Source organism: Pelecanus crispus, chromosome 1, assembly GCF_030463565.1.
Source record: "Pelecanus crispus isolate bPelCri1 chromosome 1, bPelCri1.pri, whole genome shotgun sequence".
Lineage (NCBI taxonomy): Eukaryota > Metazoa > Chordata > Aves > Pelecaniformes > Pelecanidae > Pelecanus > Pelecanus crispus.
The window spans coordinates 15,597,137-15,616,659 of NC_134643.1; the positions used below are offsets into that span (position 1 = coordinate 15,597,137).

At 44.8% G+C, this 19,523-nt stretch overlaps 2 protein-coding genes across 3 annotated transcripts in view; one reads left to right on the plus strand and one right to left on the minus strand.

The window, feature by feature from the left end:
- KMT2E (lysine methyltransferase 2E (inactive)) overlaps window positions 1–9,972 on the plus strand; it is a 61,760-nt gene extending 51,788 nt beyond the window's left edge. The window contains 7 exon segments of the mRNA XM_075712542.1: window positions 1,088–1,651; window positions 4,650–4,951; window positions 6,919–7,007; window positions 7,109–7,228; window positions 7,384–7,475; window positions 8,411–9,504; window positions 9,506–9,972. Coding sequence (XP_075568657.1) covers window positions 1,088–1,651; window positions 4,650–4,951; window positions 6,919–7,007; window positions 7,109–7,228; window positions 7,384–7,475; window positions 8,411–9,504; window positions 9,506–9,923 — 2,679 coding nt within the window. The 3' untranslated portion in view covers window positions 9,924–9,972.
- Window positions 9,973–14,041: 4,069 nt separating this feature from the next.
- The window catches only part of SRPK2 (SRSF protein kinase 2), a 156,783-nt gene continuing 151,301 nt past the window's right edge, over window positions 14,042–19,523 (minus strand). For both annotated transcript variants that reach the window (XM_075712671.1, XM_075712663.1), the window contains one exon: window positions 14,042–14,243. In XM_075712671.1, the coding sequence (XP_075568786.1) occupies window positions 14,059–14,243 (185 nt within the window). In that variant the 3' untranslated portion in view covers window positions 14,042–14,058. The remainder of the gene's footprint in view (window positions 14,244–19,523) is intronic.

The window sequence follows — 19,523 nt, forward strand, 5'->3', positions numbered from 1 at the left end:
CTAAACTACTGTAATTGAATATTTTAATGCTTACCTGACTCAAAAAGAGGGGTTTTACTTAGGAACTTTTGCTTTGTAATACAAATAATTTTAAAAGGATTCATGAAAACCTTAAAACATCTTGGTTTAGAGAAGATACTTCCAGCCATGGATATGTGCTGAGTTTTTCATGGTTAATACAGTTTTAAGAAGTACAAAAGTTAGTTTCTAAACTTAGGAACTCCCCCCCAAATACTGGTTTTAATACTGTCTTAAAATTCTAAAGTGTCTTGGAAAACCTTGGGTGTCCTGTCCCCCATGTTGTGTCCCACCCCACCCCCTGAAATAAATGTTTTGACAACGAGGATCCCTTTTATGTTGCGTTGAAGCAAGTGCTTTGTAACTTCCTGGCCAGGGACTTGCTCCTGTTGAAGCTCCTCTCCTTCCTCTGCTAGTCATAAATAAAACCTAGCATTTAAAGTTTATTTTGGCTTTGGTTAATGTCATAGAATCACAGAATGCTTTGGGTTGGAAGGGACCTTTAGAGATCATCCAGCCCAACCCCCCTGCAGTGAGCAGGGACAGCTTTAACCACATCAGGTTGCTCAGAGCCCTGTCCAACCTGGCCTGGAATGTTTGTAGGGATGGAGCCTCCACAGCCTCTCTGGGCAACCTGTTCCAGTGCTTCACCACCCTCATTGTGAAAAATTTCTTCCTTGTATCTACTCTAAATCTATTCTTCTTTAGTTTAAACAATTACTGCTTGTCTTATCACAACAGGCCTTGCTAAAAAGATTGTCCCCATCCTTCCTGTAGGCCCCCTTTGAGTACTGAAAGGCCGCAATAAGGTCTCCTCGCAGCCTTCTCTTCTCCAGGCTGAACAACCCCAACTCTCTCAGCCTGGCCTGTGTGTTTTATTAAAATACTTTTACCTAATACATGGCAATAGTAGAAATAAGTGTCTGGCTGTAGGACTGTCTCTTAAAAATAGATAAATTCATGGTACTGGAAGGCCTTTAATCCCCCTTAAAGGCACAACTGAATGTCAGAACAGTTCCAGTTTTGTTGCAGTATGGAAAAATAGTTGACGTGCTTTTTTTTCATGCAGGGATATGACAGAGCATCGATTCTAGCACTGAATTCTTTCAGAAATTCCAACCTGACAGAAATGGGCCTGCAAGAAATAAAGACTATTGGATATTCCAGTCCAAGGAATAGGACTGATGTCACACGGCAGTGCACTGGAGAAATGGAATCTGTGTCAGACCTCCAGCTGGGACTCGAAGTAATTGAGCAAAGTGCACTGCATAAAAACCTGGAAGCCCCCGCACATGATAGGACTGATTCAAACAGCCAATTAGAAACTGCTCATTGTGGACGGGGCACAATTTATTCTTCCTGGGTAAAAAGTCCCGACAGGACAGGTGTAAATTTCTCAATGAATTCTAATTTGAGGGACTTGACCCCTTCACATCAGTTGGAGGTAGGAGGTGGATTCAGAATAAGCGAGTCAAAGTGCCTGATTCAAGACGATGCTAGAGGCATGTTCATGGAAGCATCTGTTTTTTGTACTTCAGAAGATGGAATTGCATCTGGCTTTGGAAGGACTGTCAATAATGACAACTTGATGGATGGAAATTGCACACCCCAGAATCCTCCACAAAAGAAAAAGGTTGTAATTTTAAGAATCATTTGGTCTGTCTTACATAGTCTGCTAATGATATTTCTACAACAGAAAGAACCATAATATAATAAAAACCCAACTGATGGCTCATTCTTAGATACTACAATGTAGTAGACGTTATTCAGGGGAAATAATGATGAGCAGAGAGTAAAGCTGCATACACCCATTAGTAAATTTATTTTTTCCAAGTGATAGATACAAGCTCACTTTTATTTCATGAGTCTTAAATTAATTGCTCAATAAATAATTGCTTTTCAGGTTTGAAAATGGTTGCTTATGCCACCAAGTATTACAATATTCTATTATACAGAATATATACTAGCAGCATAGAAAAAATCATATGCTGTGAACAGTTGTTATGAAGCACTGCAAGAAATTGCAGTAACAGATTTATGATACTGAGGCTTTTAAATGCCAGTTTTTATATGCTTACAGTATCTTGGTTTCGCTGTTAGGACTACACAGAAGTCCTTAGTTCCAAGAAACCTTCTTCTTGGCTTAATTTATTTTTTTATAAAATACTGTGTTTGGAAAATAAGCACAATCTAAATTTGCTACTCTCATGAAACAGTTCTTGTAGGTAAGTTGTGTGGTCATGGGCAGCTCGAACCAGAATTGGAAGTTACCCTGCATAACTGTCTTTGCACTTTACTGTCAGGCTGTTAGGCTCCCTTTGCTCCTTGCAGAAAGGATGACAAACGTGGGAGGTAACAGTCTCCAACACAGCAGCTTGCTAGTTCTGTCTCATACCAGACTGTAGTAATCTTTCTTGTTTGAAAGATGTGCTTTCTTTTCTTTATGGAAGTAATGGTCAAGGGGGTGGGGGCATACTCTGTGTGTGTATGTGTGTGCACAGTGGGTTCTGGTTTTTTGGTCCCATCGTACCCCCTTGTACATGCCTGCTCCTCTGCTCTGAGGGCATCCTGCTAGGGAGCACTCACAATTCTTCCTTCAGAAGTTCTCCATCAGAACTGGATTTTTGTTTACTTTGCTTCAAACTGAGACGTAACTGAAGCAAGATAGTAGGAGCTCTGCTCTTACCTGGTCCTGGTAATTTTCTAGATCCCATGTGTGTTACTGTAACCCTACTGTTTTGGCAAAGCCAAAAAAACATAAAAGCAGCCAAAATTTCTGTAGCTTCACATTCTTCTTTGTCTGAAGGTTAAATTAATTTCTTTTTAAATCCCAGCAACACTCAGTGCTTCAGTGACCTTCCCCCTTTCTCTTGCTGACAAGGATTCTTCCAGGTTGTTATTGCTGAGGGCTTTTGCTATGCTAATCCCTAAATGAAAAAAGGTGTGGCTTCCCCCTCATACACACCTCCCCACCCCCTGGATTCAGTCTCAGTTTGAAGAAACAACCAGAGAAAATTGTAGCTGCACCCCTGAAAGAATGGGTTTTAGGCTTTCCAAGGACATAGGAAAAAAGGCAGTCTTCTACAGTGTAAAAAGGGGGGTGAATCTCACCTGAGGTGAGAATTCAGGAATTTTGTAGGAGAGTAATAGAAGCCTTTCCTTAGGATCACATAAGACATGAATGTCCTTATGCAGTTGTTAAAGGAGGTTTTTCCATATTTCAGCATTTCTGTCAGTGTTCGCTCCTCTTCTCTCACCACTGGACAAGTTCATCCCATTTTGATACGGTCCTGTATGTAGCGGCCACACTGCATAGATTTCATCCATTCTTAACACTTAAGCTTTCTTTAAAGCAATATTCTTCCAGGGATCCCAGTCATGTGATGTGGAAATTATATAAATCATTTCAAAGCAAGATCAGTTCTTAATCTAAACTTTATTTTACAAAAAATCAAGTATTTTTAACTGTTCTTACCCTGACATATAGGTGAGTCTTTAATGGATAGAACTGTTTAAAAACAAACAAAAAAACCCCTGGGACTGCAAACCAAGCAGGCTGCCTTGGTTTCTCTCTCTGTGTAGAAATGGATGTCCACTTTTATTGAGGACTAAGCCAGTTAAACATGAATTTTTTTCATTATTGCTCTTCAGTTTCTTGTTCTGGATGCTATATGGTTCAGAGTAGGTTGCTGATAACTAAAAGAAAAGGTGTAAAGACATTGTCATTTCCACCAAACTAGTTTCCTTTACGGAATTTAAGCAGGTCTGAAGGTCAGTATTTCAGCTTTCTGCTTCAAATCCTGAAGATACATGGTGAAAACATTTGAAAATTTATTTTTCTCACTCAGGGTAACTTACTAACATATAAACGGTTTTCTTTTCTATAGAAGCTTCTGTGTTGTGATTTTATATACATATAAAGTAGAAACCACTTTTCCCTTCATGTGTCATCATTTTTTGGTAATAAACTTTACTTGGAATTTAGCATTAAAGTACGTTCTTAATTAGCCTCTTTTAGAGTGCAGTAAAGACACAAATTCAAAATAAACTGGGAAAAGAATGAAAGTTTAAGTTGCAAATTCTGTATGTTAAGAAAAATGTGTGCAGAGCTTAGAGAATCCTTTGATTTATGCAGTGGAGTGAAGCAGAAGCGTGGTGGGTTTTTCCTATTGAGGGGATCAGACTGAGAGCAGGATGTGACATCTCTTTAAAATTAGCTTTACTGTATCAGCAGATTCTTTCTAATGCTGCAGTTCCAGGAAAAACTGTGAAGTCCCTTGTAGCTTCAACCAACAGTATTGACTTCAGCAGCGAATATTTTGCTGATCTGCATCATCTTCTGCTTCTTCCCTGAGGCAAAACGCATACTTCCTTCTCTTGACAGAAGCTTTTCTTTACATCGTCCTTATAGTCATTAGTTGGTCAGTACTCTGTAAATTCACTGCAGATGTGGTGAAATACCTTCAATTAATCTGTCCCCATTTTCTTTTAGAACCAAGTAAATGGTATGTCTTACTGAAAGAATAACTAATTGAAAGTGTCAGGAAGGAAACAAGTAAACTTCCCTTCTAATGTTTGTTTTGGTTTGTGGTGTGTTTTTTTTTTTTTTTTTTTTGTTCTTTTCTCCATAGGTATCCTTATTAGAATACCGTAAGAGACAACGAGAAGCTAGAAAAAGTGGCTCAAAGACAGAAAACTTCCCCTTGGTTACTGTATCTCCTCATGCTGCTGGTGGAGGAAATATAAGTAGTAACAACGGTGCTAACGATGGGTATAACAACAGTGGTGAAAATGGGGAGCAAACTGATAACGCTGCAAGCCTGCCTTTACCACTGCCAACTACTGTTTATAATGCAGCTCCAGAAGACATTGGCAACAACTGTGCAATTAAGGAATCTTCTTCCAGTGAGAAGAATGAACCAGAAGTTCAGTGGTAAGCCACAAAACTATAGGAATAAAGTGCTGAAGAATTATTTACTTAATTCTAAGTCTTTTCTATTTGAAACCTAGTTTTCTTTGATAAGGGTGCGGTTTCAGATGACTGATTAGAAGCCCTTTTTTCAGATTAGTAAAGAGTTGTGTTACCTCTTTCCTCAGAAATATAGCAGATACCTCATAAACATTAGAATATATGAAAATTACCCATAAGATATAGGTTAACTTATTTTCTTTCTGCTTTGCTTTTTTATTTTCTGAGAGCAAAATAGGTATTGGTTTGAGCAGGACAAGTTGCCTAGTTCTGTAGATTATAAAATTGCGTAGGTAAAGTACAGTTGGCATCAGTAAGTAGGTGTGCTCCTTCCACCACTGCACGAGTTGGGCTGCATGTGCTTGCTAAGGGGGGAGGAGGGAGCAGCAGTAGGATGTGTAATCATCACAGCTGTAATGGCTGTGAGGGTTTTGAGTCGGATTCTCAGCATGACCTTGGCTCTGCACTCATGTCCTTGTATCTCCACTGCTTCATCTGTGGGCCAAGGAGGATATTCTTCATCTTAAATCTCCAAATTTTCCAAAAGTACTGTAGGGAAGAAGGGTGGAACAGGAGAGTAATCTGTATTGATTAGCAAAAGTTTCTAGAAGACTTTAGGAAGTCTCTTTTTCAGTGATTTGGCTGGAGTGTGTTTGTGGCGTTTGCTGTTGCTTAAGTGCAATGTGCAGGGCTGTGTGCAGTCTGCCTAATGGTTCCTTCTGCTCAGGTATAGAGCGTGTGCTGATACTTGCATCGTTGTTTATGATCATTAAATGGTTCCCCTGTGTGCAGACCATATGTTCTCTTGGATGCCATGCCAGATACTCTGACAACCAAAAATCCTGGGGAGAGATACAGTGTGAAGGGGGATGAGATAGAACGACTTCAGTCTGTATAAATATTACACAACATCTTTCCACCAGATTTTTGGTAGCCTTAAGGTAGATGGTCAACTGTGGTGAAGCTGTCTCCAAAATGTTACTAGCACAAAATAAACCCTGCAGGTGTTCTTTATGCTGTAGTGAAGGCCTAACAGAGTTGGGGATGAACATGGGCTGAGGAGTTGAACATCCTTCTGCTCAGATGCTCCAGCTATTCCAGAGTAGAAGGATTTTGCAGAGCCTGTTGAAGGGAGGACATAAGTGCAGTCTTCAAAGTTTCACTGAAAAGGGACTGTAAGTTCAGTGTGCAGAAACTAGCATACTATATTGTAAGCAAAGAATGTGGACAACGGGCTAAACAGGGAAGAATGTTTGTAAGTTTTTGCAGTAATCCTGCAGACAGCACCAAAATTTATTTTAGTACAACAGTATTGTAATGCTGTACGTTCTTGCCTGAAAGAAAAATCGAGTTTTGTAGAGTGCCGTCATTTATGTTGTTCTTGATCAGATTGTGATTGTCAGATGTAATTGATTCTGAGAGGGAAGATACGACTCTCATTTCATACCCACTATCTGGCAAGTTAAATGTAGAAGCTTAAACAGAGATATGTTTGTGGGATCCACTATTAAAGAGCAAATTCTTTATTTAAAAAAAACAAAAAAGGCTATTTCCAGCTTTGGAAGAAGACAGTTTTCTACAAATGGAGACTGTGAAGCAGTGCCTGCAACCTTTATTTTTTTGAAGTGTAATTTTTGACTTTTCAAGTGTTTAGAAAAAGAAAGAAACAACCCACAGATCTACAGATGATGTTTCCGTATTAAGAGGAATTGTCAGTTCTTGTAATGTAACACGGTTGCAGGAAATTGGTATATTTTAACTGGGAGAAAATAGATACAAAATACTTAACAAATGAACCTTCCTTGTGTACAACCAGGTATTTGGCTTTTAGATGGAGTCAACATGGTAAACTTTTTCTGACCCAGTATTTGCATAGACATTGTCCTAAATTTTGGTCCGTGGAATTTAAAATGTGCTTCTCTTTCTTCCAGGACTGCATCAACCTCTGTGGAACAAGTGAGAGAACGAAGTTATCAGCGAGCTTTACTTCTCAGTGATCATAGGAAAGACAAGGACAGTGGTGAGTTGATTTATCATGTCGAAGGTAGATAAATCTAACCAGTTCCCCCATGGTAGTCTGCAGTCATTCTAATACTATGTTTGGGTCTGCTTCATCTGTAGGGGGAGAGTCACCCTGTAGTCCATGCTCACCGTCTCATGTTCAGTCTCCACCTTCATCTCATTCAAATCTCATTTCCCAGTTGCAGCTTAAGGTCCCTTCTTTCACTGAATTTATGGAAGGTCAGTAAGCAGATGACCTTGTGTGACACTTGTCATATTGAATAGTCTCTTACAACAACTTTAATAGCTCTTTTTAAAAGTCAAATATAAAGTGCTTAGCGATCTTTGCAAGCGACTTGATTTTCCCACTTTTATATTTATCTCTATGTCTGTAGAACCTGATCCTGAAAATCCAGAGCCTACTTCTGAATGTCCGTCCCCAGATACTTCACAAAAGACTTGTAAGAGTCCGTCAAAAGCAAGCAAGGTAATGCACGGTGTATACAGGTGCATATATGTTCATGTGTGTTGTATAATACGCATATGAATACGTACATCCATCTCTAATATTTTTTAAAGATTAATTGTTTCATGATTTACTGCTTAGATGAACATGCATGTATGTAACCTATCTGTGCAATAATTTAATATTAGTAAACATTTATGACAATATTTGTGGTAGTCCATACATGCTAAAAAGTTGGTTTATTTTCTATTTTTTCAGTAGCTATACCTATTTATATATGATCCTGCATTCTGTAGACACAAAAGAGATCGTATCAGTGGATTCAGTACTGCCGCAGTTCTGCAGGTTGAATGCCGAAGAACTGGCAGTCAGAACTGCCAGTAGTAACGTGATTTACGTACGTCTCGCCGTAACAGGAGTTTGCTCCTGCCGTGTCAGGGTTTGGCACTGTTTGTCGGTAGAGGCACTGATACGGAGAGGGATGTTGAGTAGCTGCCTGTACAGTATTAAATGCAGGAATCCAGGTTGTAATGTTTAGTCTGTTTGCTTGCACTGTGCCAGTTTTAAAATGTTAACTCACTCTAAAAATGGCTTTATTTTTGTAAATGGTCTTGTCTGGAATTACTTCATTCAGACTCAGGAATCTCAAACTTTTAACAAGTGGCAGATTCTGACTCTGACCTGATGGGTCATATTTCTGTTCCTACTTCAAAATACACTTGCTAGTCTTTGACTCTCAAGAACAATTGATACACACTTGCTAAAAAAAGCATCGTGCTCGGTTTAAGCTTTCTACTGCTGTTGTTTTTCTTACACCAAATACATGTCCTGTGCCTCAACGCATTTTTTTCACCATCAGGGGGAGAAAACAGTATTCTGAAAAGTTCTTTTTGTTCTAACACATGCGTAGTTGAATATTTTGAATGTTTGCGCTGACTGACTTTCTTTCATTCTAGCCCTCTTCACCGAGTCCTGTAGTTTCAACACAGTCACTTGGGAAAACACCCACAAAACCAGATTCGCACTGGGAAACTGCGGCTAATGCACCCGAGGCCGAATGTGCGAATCACCCAAAATCCGAGCTGCAGCAAAAACAGCTGACAAACAACGTCCAAGCACTTTCAAAAACCCACCCATCTCAATCACATCTGCGCAGTTCTGCTGAGCAACTTTCACATTCACAGAAGCTGCCTTCCGCACCCTTGAAGCATTGCCCCCCTTCGCCTCACGTAGAAAACCCTCCGAAGCCGTCTACCCCTCACGCGCCTGTGCAGCACGGTTACCTTTCACCAAAGCCTCACTCGCAGCAGTTGGGATCTCCGTACAGACCTCACCATCCGCAGTCACCTCAAGTTGGGACGCCCCAGAGGGAAACGCACCGAAACTTCTACCCGGCAGCACCAACCCTTCAGCCTAGTAATCAGCAGCCGGCTAGCGGACCCCTCTTTACTCAGACAACTTCAGGACAATCTTCTGCTTCTTACAGCCAGTTTAACCAACAAAATTTGAACAGCAGTGCACCGCCTCCCCCACCCCCGCCACCCCCGTCTTCTACTTACTATCAAAACCAGCAGCCCTCTGGAAACTTTCAGAGTTACAGTCAGCTGAAGGGCAGCATACCCCAACAGACTGTGTTTTCATCTGGACCAAATCAAGCACTTCCTGGCACCGCGGGTCAGCAAACGGTGCCAGGACACCATGTCGCTGCAGGGCATTTTCTGCCGTCACAGAACCCCAGTATTCATCACCAGGCATCGGCGTCCGCTGCTCCACCTCCTCCTCCGCCACCACCTGCTCCAGGACCTCACCTCGTACCGCAGCAAAGTACTCATCAGCAGCACTCTGTAGCACATGTCGTCGGTCCAGTTCACGCCGTGGCAGTAGCTCCTGGATCGCACATTCATTCTCAGGCCGCCGGTCACCATTTGCCGCCGCCGCCTCCGCCGCCAGGTCCTCTCCCCCACCACCAACCTCCCCATCCTTCAACGGGACACCAAGGTTTGCAAGCACAACACCAGCACGTTGTCAACCCTGCGCCGCCCCCCCCGCCACCCCCCCCCCTCCACCGTTCTGGGCTCGGGGCACCACCCAGCATCAGCACAAGGGTTACACCACCCGTCTCACCAGGGACCCCCCCATTTTCCTTCAAACGCTCACACGAGCGTGTCCTCCTACTCCTCGCAAGCCCCCCACCACACAACGTTAGGACCTGGCCCTCAACATCAGCCTGCTGGAACAGGACCTCATTGCCCGCTCCCCGGTCAGGGTCCTCACATCCAACCTCAAGGACCAAACAGTATCGCGACGCCCGCCGCGTCAGGGTTCTGCCCCCACCCTGGCTCCGTAGCCCTCCCCCACGGCGTGCAAGGGCCGCAGCAGGCGTCCCCCGTGCCTGGACAGATCCCCATTCACAGAGCACAGGTGCCGCCCACTTTTCAGAACAATTACCATGGCTCAGGGTGGCATTAAAACCCATCCCTTTAATTCTAAGCATTTTTAAAATGTCCTGTAATATAAACTGTGTATATTTCATATGTACCTATTCAAGGTACTTTTTAAAGCTTGTACATGATACTTTGTATAAAAGCAAACACCAGTGCTCTCTCGTTGTATTCTTTCCATTTTTTGCTTTTTAAAATTCCTGAAAACGTGCTGTTAAGCCAGTATTAGGTATTTCTTTTTATTTTGTAAGTGAACATTCCAGCTGTTTTTTCTGGCAGTAGGTTTGATGCTGCATAATCTTTAAAATTTTATTGTTGCAGTTAAATTCATTTAGTGAATGTTTTCTATATTACTTTTATACATATGTAATTAAATAAGTACACAGGCTAAGTGATGGCACTAACGATCTTTTTTTTTTTTTTTTTTTTTCATTTTCTTCTGTCAACAGTTCTTCGTGTGCATAGAGATAGGAAACAATGCAATACAAATTTTTATAGTTTTGGTGTGGACATGGCTTTTTGTTTCATCAGTTATTTGCAGAAAATGTAATTTAATGTATAGACTGTTTCTAATGTCTCTGACGAGTGCTGTAAATACTGTATTTCTTTTGCTTGTAAAATTGCTTAAAGCTGCTTTCATTTGATATAGTATTGTATATAATAAGTCTTTTTTGCAAAAGAAAGAAGTGTGATCTTTGTGGAAGTAGTACAGTATATGATCTTTAATTTTTTTTTTTTAATATACTGTCACATTGCAGCACTGGTTGGGCATTTTAATTCATGTTAATAAATCACAACTCTGTCAGTTTTAACTCCTTGTCCTGGAAGGGTGGGGGGGTCTTCAGGGAAGGGGCCTGATGCACATAAAACCCAGGCCCCCAGGAGGCTGTTTGCTTCCCTGCGGCTTCCAGCTGCACGGACAGATGTGCAGCTGCCTGGGGGGGTGTTTCTCCTGCTGAGCCTAGAGGGTAGGAAAAGCCCCTCGAAGCACAGCAGGGTCTGGGGTGGGTGCATGGAAGGGGTGCACCTGCTGCAGTGCCTGTTCGCCCTGCATGCCCCACCTGAGGGGCAGTTCCATGGTTGCAGACCACAGCACCACGCGCCCCTTTCCTCCTGCAGCGGCTCTGCAGGCCCTCCTCTGAGCGCAGCGGGGGGGACCGAGACCTCGTCACATTTGCCAGAAAGTTTAAAAATAAGCTGACCAGTACTTGCGATGCAGCCTTCCTCATCGCTGCCCACCCCCTGCAGAGATCCCCTCACCAGCTGCTGGGCCAGCGGTGCCACTGTGGGGTGCAGAAGGTTGGGAAGGAGGCAGCAGGGTTTCTTTTTATCCAAGGAAGTCGCTCGTTCCCGCTGCTGAGGAGCGGCAGCTGGGGTGGTGCTGTTGCACTTACCGGGTGCGGTGTCGCGCTGTAATTGGTGTGCGACAGCGTCCTTGCGTCTCGGCAGTGACCGCTCTAAGTTCTGCTCACGTAACGGGACTGTACAGCTTGAAGGCTCTACCTCAGAACCAGAGAAGAAAACCGGTGTGCGTGAAAACCTGAAATGGGATAGGAGGGCAAGCGGCTGTTCCTACGCACTGAAAAAAAGTGGCAGTTCTTCTTAGCATGCAGAAAAAAAATGGGGGCTACTTTAAATTGTAATTTGTCTATTAATTACTAAAAAAAAAAAATTAGTAAAAATTGGCTATGCGAAACACATTGTGTGGAATATGCTGTGTTTTGCAGTAGCATGCAGTAGAACAGGATTAGGCCATCAACAGCAGAAACACCAGCCCAACCCACCCCGTTCTACTGCTCAGACACCGATTTTGAAAAAAAATCCACGCCATCTGTAGCCTCAAGTTCAAATCTGGCGGTCCTGACCCTCTTCCACGTAGGTCGTTGTCTCATCTGAAATAGTGCGTGTAAGAGATGCTGTACGTGGTGCAGTCTCGGAGCAGCGCAAGGAGCTGACGCGCTGGGTTGCGGAGCAGGACGGGCGCTACGCGGGGCTCCCCACGTCGTGCGGTGTCACCACGGCCAAGCCGAGGGCAGAGGCACGCCGGCGCTGCACCGGGACTCACCTCACGCGGCTGGACTGGCGCTTTGTCACCCGCCGCATCCCCTGCGCCTTCGAGCTTCTCATGAGCTGCAGCGCCTGGGCACTGCCACCAGCAGCTGGTGTGGGTGCGAAGCCGAACGTGATTTTTACCTCACCCTGGAGCCGCTGCGGCATCGCCCTTCTCACGGGTGTCGTCCTCGTGGCCGTTCAAAGCGCCTGGGGAGCGGCAGCTGAAGGCGCGCCATCCTGAGACCGGCTGCCGGCGGGGCCTCGGCACGTGGCCGTGTCGCTCCCGAGCCGTGCGTACGCACTCTGCCGTGGCTTCGCAGCTTCTTTTTTGGGTGAGCGGCTGCACTGGCATGTGGGGGACAGGGTAATCGTTTCCTTGTTTATAGTCGTTAAACACCACCTGTGAAACACCCGTTCTCGGTTTTATCATGTTTCACCTGGCAGCCGCCCTGCCCTTCAGTGACCTGCTTTGCTTTGCACCTTAACACAGCAAGCTGCTTTCCACAGCCCCCCGCCGCCCCCCATGACACGGCCTCGAGCAAACAAAGGGTTGGAGTCAGGGCTAGCAAAGATTCCAATGACCAGCACACTCTCTGAAAAAACAAAACACTTTAATTAGACAACTGCAAGCACCTCAAACAACTGGTTATTGTTACAGCATGGGGCGATCTTCTCACAATCTAGTTATTGCAAAGGCATGTGAATAAATTTCATATGGACAGAGTCAAGAGAAAGTGGCACCGTAGTTACATGAAGACCGGAAGTAAGCTTACATTCATCCCACTGACTTCTAAAAGAGGCCGAAACACACCTCTGTACTGTACATTCTAAAATCTGTATTGCCTATAAGCTTCAGCCTATGCAGCTTTTTTTTTTTTTTTTTTTTCCTAGGAAACACGTAATCCTTGCGTGCAACTTGCGACTGGTAATCGTATGTCTAGTTATGGGAAAAAAATAAAGCTAGTGCAATTTGTTTTAGAAACATGTAAAGCTATGAATGGAATGAGCATGATCTTGCTTCTCGGATTATTTTACCCGCTGCACTGTAAATATTTGCAGCTATATCCTCCCTTAACTGATTCCAAGCACACACTGTTATTATAAAAGATCAGTAATTCTACACAGAGAGTGGTTCTCATGCTCGGCTTTTAATTTTTTTTTTTTTTCCTTTAAGGTATAGTACAACTTACAGTGCTTATAAAAAGGCAACACCATATGGTACCATGTCTTCACTATCACATTGTAAGGGAAATTGCTATTTTTCTTTTCTTAAAAGCACTTAAAATAGGCAAAAGTTCTAAAAGGGAGTGCTAAATGATAATGCATACTTTATTAGAAAGAAGTCTAGCCTTCCTTTAAAGTGCCGTTTGGGGAATGAAATCCTGTAAACCAGAGCCACCTTGTTTAAAATCCAATGAACGGGAACTGCTACAGAATAGAAAGTTTACGCAATTCCTTTAAAGCAGTTTAAAGTCCACTACATGCAATTGGTTTGCTATAAAGCTCTCTAAAACTTAGTCGCTTTACTCTGAAATTGAGTCCCCAGTCCCATATTTAAATGGCAATAAACATTTACAGGGTGCATTTACATACACTATAATACAAGAATGACGTCCCTTTGCCAGAAGATAAAATTGTACAATTCCTTGCCGTAACTCAGTTCTGACTTGATAAATTTCTTACGCTCGTAAATTATATAATATGCATCAGCTAAAATATTTTTTTTTTCATAAATAGTTACAAAACTTGCCAAAACACATGGGGGGAAGTTTCCTTTGTTCAAAAATCTGACATCTGAATGCCACACAACACAAGAAACAATGCTTAAAGACACGTTAAGTGTTTTCTGAAGAAAGTGGGTGAGTAAACTACTAGCTGAAGACAAAAAGACTACCCTTCCCCAAGAACACAGTGCACAAAAAGCAAAATGTCAAACAGTACCTCAAGCAAAATAAAGGTCTGAGGATTGAAGCCAGCTCACGTGTGATCCTGCTAAAGAACTTGTGACAGTCACCATTTAGGTCCGATGCATTGGAAAGTGGTTGCTGGCTTGCTTTTTTTTTTCTTTTTTTTTTTTTTTTTTTTTTTTTTTTTACCACTGGGAGATTCTGCTAAGAATTCAGCCACGGATGCCTGAGGCATTCTCCAGCTGAAGCACGTTTTTCTGGGACCATTTCTAGCATGGGGATCAGGAAATCTGTAAACTGTGCAGCATCTTCATGAGGCCAACCATACTTCTCCACAAGCACATCAAAAAGACTCCAAGGTTTCAGCTTGGTAATGTGTCGGAGTTCTCCTGCAAACACAAATATTACTGGCATTAGACAAATACCTCGTTATCCCTGTCAGCGACCACTCCCCGTTTCATTTTTCTCCCACTCTGCATTCACAGCACCTTGACCAGGCTGAGAATCATTATTTAGGCAGGGCGGCACATTGCAAGCTTGCTTGAGGTCCTCGAAGGAGATGAGTCTGTCCAATGTCAAAACCAAGAAATCGTTCCTACAGCAAACTGTAAGTTACACCTGGACTCTGCCGTACGCATCATTTCTGGTTTTCCTGCTGTCTTCGCTCCGTCTCCCGCACACAAAGGCATGCGTTCACACGCACGCTCACGCAAAGAACGCCGCAGGCCTTTCCTTCTTAGTCAGCCAGCGAACCCAAACCTTATGAAAACCGCTCCGATCGCAAGATGGAGGTCTGGGCGACACAGGTCACCGCCTCGCTACGTGGCGTGTGCCGACGGAGCAGCGATCCATCGCAAAGCAAGCCCAGCACAGAGGTTTGGCACGCGGAGATTCTGCTCCACGCCCCAGAGGCTGGGTCCGAGCCCCTCCGGGAAGGGAGCTCCTGCTGCTGCCTAGGTCTCCTTCCACCCACCACCAGCGCAAGCGGTGGCAGCAGCTGCAGGATCTGAGTTCCCTGAAGAGGGGGCACACGGCCAACCTGGCAACATTTCAGACCGGAACACACGAAGGAGGCAAGAACCCTTCTGCCATTCAAGCCAGCAGTAGTATCCAGGTCTATCCACAGCTCGTCTGGTGTGATGGCGAAGACAGACTCATCTGGCTGCTCCCTGCTCCTCCACTGCCGTCTCCCTTCTTCCCAGGCACGGATCTGAGCCAGAGAGCCTCCACGTCACCCTACAAAAATCACTTCAGAGACCCCTGCGGCTATTCTGCCGTGTCCCCTGAACTGCTGAGGAGGGCGACGGGCTCTCACCCAAAACGGGAAGCTGAACGTGACTCGCCCGTAGCCTGACAAGCACATCACACCACCCGGCATGGGGGCACGCAGGCCATGCTATTTTTAAGCAAAGCGGTTTGGCAACGCGACTGTTGTCCCTGGCTGTAATCTACTGCCCATTAAACGCCCATCGGACAGCAGCTGGCAGGTCTGAGTTTCTGTACATCCCTGTGGCTGCACAAGTTCAGGAGAAGAAACCCGTGTCTTCAGGCTGCCCCCGAGAGCCTGAGCATCCGAACGTAACAGATTAAAACTGCCACAGGCCCAGCGGGACACGCTTCTGCTACCTCAGGCCACAGCAGAAGGTTCTAGGCAGGGTGCAACACCTGTAAAAGCAGCTCTCCGGGTGCCATCGTAAAGACCCCAAAAGAGCAAGCGTGCAAACGATTGGTCACTCGCAAGAGAGAGATCTGCTGGTAATGAAAGTCAAGACGTGCGGCCCACAGCTGGGCCGCTGTCCTCTTTCCACCTAGGAGGGTAGGAGGGGTGCCGAAATAGAGAGGAGTGAAAGCCGAGGCCTATCCTGCCCGTCTGTGTCTGTACACCTACGGTACAGCTCTGTCCCATCAGCACCCGCGACTCAAACAAACAAATGCTCTGCTTGGGCCCATACCGACCCACGGCCCGAATGCGTAGAAAGGACAGCACGTCTTGGAGAAGCGTATTCATTTCCAGGATCACTCTCAGCCCTTGAAAATCTTTGTGCAACTCTGAAATTTAAGTGCCACAAATCTTACCCTTTTGAAGGTTTCCAAAAGCATGTATTGGTTGGTGACTGCTAACAAGAACAGGTAGTAAACTTTCTAATAAGAATGTATAAGCTCAAGTATTGCCAAAAAGCAATAGAAAATAGTGACTTGTTATTGACTGCAAGCAAAAATGGCTAGAAACCCCAAAAAGCCCAAAAAATCCCAAAACCCACCCCCCCAACCCCAAAAAACCCCCCAAAACCCCCCCAAAAAACCCAAAAAAACCCCAAAACAAAAAAACCCAAAAAACCCCCCAAAACAAAAAACACCCCAGGCTGCGCCCACAGCTTGTCCAGCTTGCAGCATTTGTTGCAAGGGTTGCCATAATCATTTACCAAACCAGACTAACTTTGGGGGAGTGTGTGTGTTTCCATGCAGCACTGTCTTCACCTTTGTATTCAAATCACATAGTTTTAGGCACCTTTCCTCCCTCAGGTTGTATAAAGTAAGACTGCAAGATGAGGCTCCTGGTGTCACTGCGGAAGCCAAGCTCACACTGTTTCAACACTCTTCTTATTCTGTAAAGTGGAGGCTGAAATACCCAAGCTAAGACCAGCACACCCTGGGCAGCACAACATTCTGTAGTGTTTTTCTGCTGAGGAACAAACTATTTTAGCACTACAGGTTGAAGTTTTCCACAAGAAATTCCGTGAAGATTGTAAAAGCAATTAAGAAGATGAGATAAAGTAAAAATCATCTGTGTGGGGGCCAAGGATTAAACCAGTGCTTCAGTTTTCAATAAAGATGATGATGCTGACCATGGAATCAAAATAGGGTAAGTAGAAGGCAGTTAACACAACTGAGGTAGATGAGAAACTCAAAGAGTTTATTTTAATGTGGTGGGTCCATCTCATGTCCACCCTGAAGCGCTGGAGAGCAGCACAGGAAACAGAGGTGTCTGGCAACATGTATTTTCATCTAGTTCATGAGGTTTGTACCATGTAGTTGGAGGACAGCAAGGCAGTACCTATATTTAAGGGAGAAATGAAAAGCACAGGCCCACCAGTCTGACACCATCAGTATTCAGGGCATTAAAATGAATTTTCAAAGAAATGCTAAAAATGTAATAGTAAGTGAAAACTTCCTAACAGAAGCTCTTTATTTAGATTTTTGATAGTGAAGCGCACGGGAAATATCTGGACAGGACTAACTGAGTTATCAGAACTGTAAAACCCCTGTGTCAAAGTGGAGGCAGCAACAGACCTTCTGAAATATCGAAGGTTAAGTCAGAAGGAAACTACTAAAGAAATTTCTGAAGGACCTGGAGGGGGAGAAGAAAGATGCTATTTAAAGCTTTCTCTGCTGACCGTAATACAAAAACCCAGAGCTAGTCTATGAAATTGGTCAAAGACAAATTTAAGATGGGTCACCAGGCAAGAGGAGGATGGATTATTGAACAGCAAGGAACGGATGATGTGAAGGACTGGGGAAGCAGCAGTGGGATAGAATCTGCTACTGCATGTTCTGAGAACACGCTCCTGAGATCTAATGCAAGAGCTGCTGGTAAGGCCCCAGGGTACAGTAGCTGGAAGCGAGGGAGGTGAAGAAGAGCCCTCTCCTTCCTTTCCAGGATGTTAAATAAGCAGCAGTGCTTTTCCTTGTTACAACTTCCAACGGGCAAAGCCAGTACCTAGCCAGGCGTCTTGCACAGGGTTAGCTCACAAGGAAACAGGGCTAGCAAATACCAGAAGAAAAATAAAAGGGACCGCCGTCTAGAAAAAACAAGAGGGTTTTAAGTCTTTAGTCCCAAAACATGTTAATAATTTTTACAGACAAAATAGCTTCCATGGAGGCACTGGAGAAAAGGACTCACTGGAGTTATTACTGGGCTCAATCAAGATGAGACCCTATAAAAAGTATGTGAGCATCTGTGTTATAGTGACTAAGAAGTAACTTACAAATGCTTTTCCTTTTTTAAATGCGCCCTCCTATTTATAACGTCACAAACTGCTTCAGGCAGTTACTGAGAAGAGGGGACTCAACCCCGTAACTCGTTAGCAGATAACACCTTTCCCTTTGTGTCCGTGGCTACAGTGGCACAATTCAGCCTTCTCTCCGGGGCTGAGCTTGTTTATGGACAGAAGCAACACCCAAATCGTGGTTTCTTGCTTTTCACCCAAGGCTGATGTTTTCAAAATAGGTGCCTACAGTTAGATTCCTAAGCCCACCTTTACCTCCGCAACGTGAAATTTTCGCAAGAGCTTCAGGCCTGCGCTACATGGCCTCTGATCTCAAGTGCTGAGGCCACAAGCAGATGAGCACAAAATGCTGCGGCTTGCTGGCCAGCTGTGAAGCCTATCACCCTCTGCCAGCCCACCAAACACAAATCCCTCCTGGGGGCACCAGAGACGCTCTCAGTATCGGGGTGGCCAGGAGAAAGGAAAAGGGTATCCTCAGTTCAAGGACAAATCTCAAATGAGTGAGCAGTCTACAAAGCGGTTTTTTTCCTGACTTGTGGCAGTCGAATAACTGGCATTATTTGAAAATGCAGCTTGGGCTTGCATTTGAGATTTTCTGTTTTCAGCAGAACAGCCTCCACAGCAAACTTGCACTTCCATTTTGTATGCCGGGTGAACGGAGTCTTTTAAAGTGCTTAAATCCCACCCAGAGCCACGCCTCGGGGGAATGTACTGAAGTTCAGGTCCTAGAGGACAGCAGCGACACTTTGCAGTGGAAGATGCTCACGGAAGCAAGTGAAACCCTCCGGAATTTTACAAACCGCCCTGTCCTGCGCGCCACGAACGCCGCCGTCATTCTGTAACTGTTAGGTCATTTTAAGGTTCTAGCACGTCAGAAGAAAATGCCAACCCATCTGGTGTAAAGTGAAACTTAGGGACATGAGGTATGCTTTAAGGGGGCGCCGGGCAAGGGAGGTCTAATTCCGTATGTGCCTGAGAGTGGCGAGAGGGAGGGGTAGGCAGGGAGGGCAGGGGAGCCCTTCTGCAGGGTGTCCCCCAGCTCTCATGCGGTGGTGCTGATGAACAACAGCTCTGGTTTCAGCTTATCCACTGCCTTCCCATTTTGTAAACCTTTATTATTCCTCCAGCAACCTTCTCCCCTCCACACTAAAAAGCCCCAGGCATTCTAGAATCCCCCCATATGGCAGCCGGTCTATCTCCTCGATCATCACTGTCGCCCTTCTTCGCGCTGCGTTTAACGCCATTACAACCTCCTTACGGCAACGATGGCATGCAGAGGTCCCTGCTGAACCAGAAATACCCATGCACAGAACAGGCGGCTCTCATGCAAGGGGAGGAAGAATCGCTGGACCGTCGCCTGCCCCGTGACCCCAACCTCTTACAGCACAGCACCGCCGCCCCGGCCCCCCCGGCCCCCCACGTGCCCACGCAGCTGGTCGGCTGGCCGGCGCTGGCCCTGCCGGCAAGCTGTGCGCTCAGCTCCGTGGAGTCACAGGCAAGAGGGAAGCCGCAGCACTGTTCAGCAGGAAAGCGCGCTCGGCAGCTGCGGTCAATGGCCCCAGATGTTCCCCCACCACTTAACAGGATGCTCCTGACATACGCTGTCCCTCAATACAACACGGTGCTGTCTCATACACGGAGGGGACAAAAGACACTTGAAGC